The sequence below is a fragment of the Diadema setosum genome, chromosome 3, assembly GCF_964275005.1.
Source record: "Diadema setosum chromosome 3, eeDiaSeto1, whole genome shotgun sequence".
NCBI classification, from domain to species: Eukaryota; Metazoa; Echinodermata; class Echinoidea; order Diadematoida; family Diadematidae; genus Diadema; species Diadema setosum.
In genome coordinates, this window is record NC_092687.1 from 21333114 (window position 1) to 21338429 (window position 5316).

The 5316-nt window shown below is 43.0% G+C and overlaps 1 protein-coding gene across 1 annotated transcript; it reads left to right on the forward strand.

Moving 5' to 3' along the window:
• The first annotated feature begins 344 nt into the window (after nucleotides 1-344).
• LOC140246683 (uncharacterized) lies at nucleotides 345-4226 on the forward strand. Its single transcript, XM_072326023.1, has one exon. It carries the CDS (start codon nucleotides 345-347, stop codon nucleotides 4224-4226), a length of 3882 nt encoding a protein of 1293 aa, XP_072182124.1.
• The last annotated feature ends 1090 nt before the right edge of the window (nucleotides 4227-5316 follow it).

A 5316-nucleotide genomic window follows, 5' to 3' on the forward strand; every position in this document is an offset into this window, starting at 1 on the left:
TTAGGCCTAATAGTAGCAGGCACTTGTCTTCCATTATACAGAATATCGATGTGTGTATTACATCAAAAACGCGTCATAAGATAATTCTTTTACCTGATTTCAAACCTGATTTCAATTTAAAACACGATTCAACATAAATATAAAAGGTCAAATCATTATATTCGTACATACCAGTCTTCAGTGCAATAACTGAAGTAAAAATTATGCAAAGTTGTGTTCATATTCATGTAAAACAAAAATAAGGACCAAACAAAAACATAACAACCTATATGAAATGGTATATTTACCATAGTTTTAAAAGTGTAATCTCTTTCTCTATTAAGGGACAAACTAGAGAAGACAAGATGATGGAGCTGCCCGCTCTCGGTCGACCGATGCAGCTTGGAATGCTCTACGACTGTCGTGATGATACGCTTATTCCTGGCTTCACGCTGTGGGACCCGGAAGTATTGAAGAACGACCGTGACGTCCGTAGCCAACAAGGGACACACTTCAACATCATTACGTCAGACAGCATCGATAACAAGTCGTCGGCCTTGAACATTGAGGCTTCTCTGAAAGTGAGCTTCATGGCCGGCCTGGTTGAGGTGAGTGGTTCTGCCGAATACATCAACGACAAGAAGACGACTAGTCGACAGTCCCGCCTTACACTTCAATACAAGACCACGACTAGGTTTGAAAAGCTGACAATGAAACATCTAGGAAGACACAATGTGCAACATCCGTATGTATTTGATCAAGGTATAGGTACGCATGTTGTAACAGGCATTTTGTACGGGGCACAAGCTTTCTTTGTATTTGACAGGTATCTGACGAATGACGAGAGCGACCAGCATGCGCACGGGCACGTAAATGCCATCATCAAGAAAATTCCGAGCTTCAGCATGAAAGGCGAAGGTGACCTGAAACTCACAGAAAACGAGAAAGAAGAAGCTGACAAGCTCCAGTGCAAGTTCTATGGCGATTTTGCGCCCAAGAGCAACCCTGTAAGCTACGAGGAGGCTGTGGTGATCTATACTCAGCTGCCATCAATGCTGGGAGATAACGGAGAGTTCGCTGTTCCTCTGACGGTATGGCTGTATCCTTTGTCGAAGTTGGACAGCAAGGCAGCAAAACTGTTCAGAGAAATCAGTGTGAACATTATCGGACAAGTCCAGAACATTCTAGAGGGGTTCGATCAGTGGAAAATGAGATGTGACGACTTGGTCAAAAATTACATCTGCACGGACTTTCCGAAGTTCACCGAGAAGCTGGACCTGTTCAGAAAGTTGCTACTCGAATTCAAGCAAGGTTTCCAGCAAAAGATTGCTCGAGCACTACCAAAAGTTCGTGGAGGTGAAGCAGTAGAACAAGTACTAACAGACATAATTTCTGATTGTGAGAAATCTCCCTTTCATTCGCGACTGGTAGAACACTGGCTGAAATGCAGAGAAAAGGAGATGAACATCGTGAAAACCTTCATGAAAGGTTTGGACTCCTTCAGAATCATTCGCTCTCGGGAAGACCTGGATGAACTGTTATTGGATTTTTCAATCGAACACGTAGTGGCGTTTTCTTTCAACTCATTGGGGCTAGAAGATGATTACCTCAAGGTCCTTTCACGGTTCATCAGGACACAAACAGAAGAGTCTTACACACCACAGAAAGAATGGTTTGACACTGTGGCAACGTCGAAGAAAATGAGAATGAAAGCCAAACAGTTCAAAGACTTTGCCAGTGTGAACAGTACCTCAGAGGAGACCACATTTGTCATAATGGGGTTCAATGATGGCGAAGAATCGACCCCCGATGGTGGCTCACTCTTTCACTACGAGCATGGCGTCCTCACCACAAAAGACTTTGAACCTCCTGGTATACCTGGAAAACCAGAAATTGTTAAGACGTATCATGATTCTGCGATACTGAAATGGACCGCGCCACAGACTGGGCTTGCATGCATCCAATCTTACCTTGTAAAGTACAGGGAGACGTCACCAACACAGGATCCTGAATGGCACGAGTTCAGGACAGATAGTACAGCTACTCTTGCAGCCGTACCGGAAATAAAGCCAAACATCACATACGAATTCTCAGTGGCAGCGATTTGTGAGATGGGGCATTCCCAGGGTGGCGCAGTGAGTAAAGTTGCTACAACCCTACCTTCGAGCCCTCCACATAATGTGCGACAGAACCAAGTTTCTAGGGCTGGCATCACGGTGGTGTGGAATAAGCCTGATATGCTAGGGGAAGGCGTTAGAGTGATGAGATACAGAGCGAGGTACGTCCCGACAGTTGACACAGATCCAGATCGCGTATTGCTGACTGAAACCAAGGAAGATGTTTGTTTGTGCACAATAGATGACCTTGACCCAGGAACTACCTACAACGTATCAGTCTCTGCTTTGTGTAGAACAGCAAATGACAGCGCTTTTTCCGAACCCGTAGAAATAACTTCAGTTTCTGCAGTAAACGAACGCACGAAAAACTTCAGAGAGCTGATAGCACAGTGTGATACCCTGAAGGAAGGAGATCATTCCAAAGGAGAACCATCTTTGTACAAGCTTCCCCTGACTACAGAAAGACATTTTGCACGCAATAAATACCAGACCTACTACTTCGGTCCAAGGAATGAAGCAAAACGACATTTGGTTGCAATGGTCGTCGGAGCGACAGGTGCAGGAAAGAGCACTCTGATCAACGGCATGGTCAACTATGTCTTTAACGTTGAATGGAATGACAACTTTCGTTTCAAGATCATTGCTGAGGAGGGAGAGAACAAGGCTGGCGGCCAGGCACAGAGCCAGACTCAGATGATCACCTCGTACACCATTAATCCAACAAAGTGGTCACATCTCGAATTCAGACTGACGATAATTGACACACCAGGATTCGGTGACACGAGAGGTATCGCACGAGACAAAGCCATCTTTGACCAGATTCGTGACTTCTTCGCAGATTCACCTCTCCATCACGTGGACCACATAAATGCCATTGGCTTTGTCGCTCAAGCATCCCAAGCAAGGTTAACCCACACTCAGAGGTATGTGTTTGACTCCGTCTTGGCAATCTTCGGCAAGGACATCGAACAAAACATTATGATGCTTGTGACATTTGCCGATGGACAGAAACCTCCCGTCCTAGACGCTATCAAAGCAGCGAACATTCCGTGCTCTAACAACATCTTCAAATTCAACAATTCTGCTTTGTTTGCTAATAAAACTGATGTTGATCAACCTTCAGGTGGCAAGAGAAGCAACGATATCGTGGGAAAAAACGTCAACGACGTGGAAGAAGAAAACGCAGATTGCTTTGACAAAATGTTCTGGAAGATGGGGGTCCAGAGCATGCGGCAGTTCTTCTCCGCTTTGAGTCAGATAGAGCCAAAAAGTCTTTCGCTTACACAAGAAGTCCTGAAGGAACGTCAGCGCTTGGAAGCAGCAGTGGAAGGTCTACAGCCACAGATCCAGATGGGATGTGGTAAGCTTGATGAATTGCAAGAGGAGCAGAGGATCCTGGAGCAGCATGAGGCGGAAATTGAAGCGAATAAGGAGTTTGTGTACGTGGTGGAAGTTCAGAAGAGTCGGAAAATCGACATTACCGGACATTACATCACTAACTGTACCCGTTGCCACTTTACATGTCATTATCCATGTTATATCGCAGATGACAATGAGAAAGCGGACTGTGCGGCCATGACAGGAGATGGAACATGTGGCGTATGTCCTGGAAGATGTGTTTGGAATGTTCACTTTAATCAGGCTTACAGATTTGAGTATTACACTGAGAAAGAGACTCGGACTTATGCGGAGCTCGAAAGTCGTTACAATGACGCAACTGGCAAGAAGCTAACTGTAGAACAAGTTGTCAAGAAACATCAAGAAGAATTCGCGATCGTTCAGGAATGCGTGTATCAACTAATCACTGACTCATACAGTAGCCTCAAACGGCTGGAAGAAATCGCGTTGAGGCCAAACCCTCTCAGTACTCTGGACTACGTGGATCTCTTGATTAAGGCGGAACAACAGGAAGCAAAAGCAGGATGGAGAAGTCGTGTTAATGCTCTCCAGGGTGTGCGCAAGGAGGCAGAAATCCTGTCCCAAATCAAGCAAGCGAATTACGATCCCTTTCAGCAGTACCAGCAGCACTTCAGTGGAAATGGAAGGAAGAAGAAAGGAGTATTTGAAAGCTTTTACGATTTTGTTTCTGGCCCATTTCGAAGTGGCAGTGGTAGTCACAGCAGTGTTTGACTTCTCTGAGTAAATTCACCTGTATCAAAGATGTCCTGCATAAAACAATCGGGTACAGACTTAAACTGAAAACATGTTAATGAAAGCTGAGCAGTGCTCATCTACTGCTTTGTTTAACTCTCCTTTGTTTTTGTTGATTCTTGGTCGAAACAATTTTTAGATTTTCTTGAGTATATTTTAATGTTTATATGAAATAATCGTATAGGTGTTAGATTAAGATTTGTTGGTCACAAGAATCTTTGAAAGTAAAAGTTTACTTGCTCGTAATCTACTCGTGCAAATTACTCAAACAAGGAAGCCATTTGTATTTCACTATTTTACAAATGGTGTTGAAGTTTTATCATGTATAAGAGCAAAACGTGTTTTTTTTTTATGATAGGAAATATACAGAAACACACAATTAGCTAATTGTCTTCCAAAGAGGCAACGATAGCAGAGACCTCCTTCCCCTAACGGCTCTAGGGCTGAAATTTAAATCAGATGATTTCGGTGGCTTTGAGCTAAGAGATGCAACAAGGAGTTTACTACGCAAATGATTGACGTCTTTAGGAAGAATTAAACGCCCTTCTCCCTACCCATAAATGATTTACCCTGCAAAACGAAAGCAACACTAGTTTTTCAAAGATATGGTTAATAATGGAGATAACAGAGCTGTTGCATTCTTTTTGTACTATTCTTCTTTACAATGATGGTACTTTCGAAGCAACACAATTTGTACAATTTTATGCTGTACAGATTGTTCATCATTGGCGTTCATAACTGAACTTGCTTTTGGCAAGAAATATATTGCACAGATCTTTGCTCTGAATGAAAATAATGGTCAAATCAGTCGACTTGTAAATGTCATAATTAGTTTGACCGGTCTGGTTGCGCCAGCTGATATAACATCAGGAATAAGAAATGTCATTAAAACCACAAATGTGGGCTGCGTATAGTGTGCACGTGGATGGGTTAAAAAGGTGTTAACAATGACATTTTTGTATCTCATTAGAAGACAGCATATAACACAAAGATTCCAAAAGGCTGTTTAGTTTTTGTAGTTTTTCTGTGATTATTCTTTGGTGTCTTTATATGTGTCCCATATATATTG

Bases quoted from the DNA above. Each gene is read 5' to 3' on its own strand.
- LOC140246683 (XM_072326023.1), top strand. From the start codon at position 345: ATGATGGAGCTGCCCGCTCTCGGTCGACCGATGCAGCTTGGAATGCTC.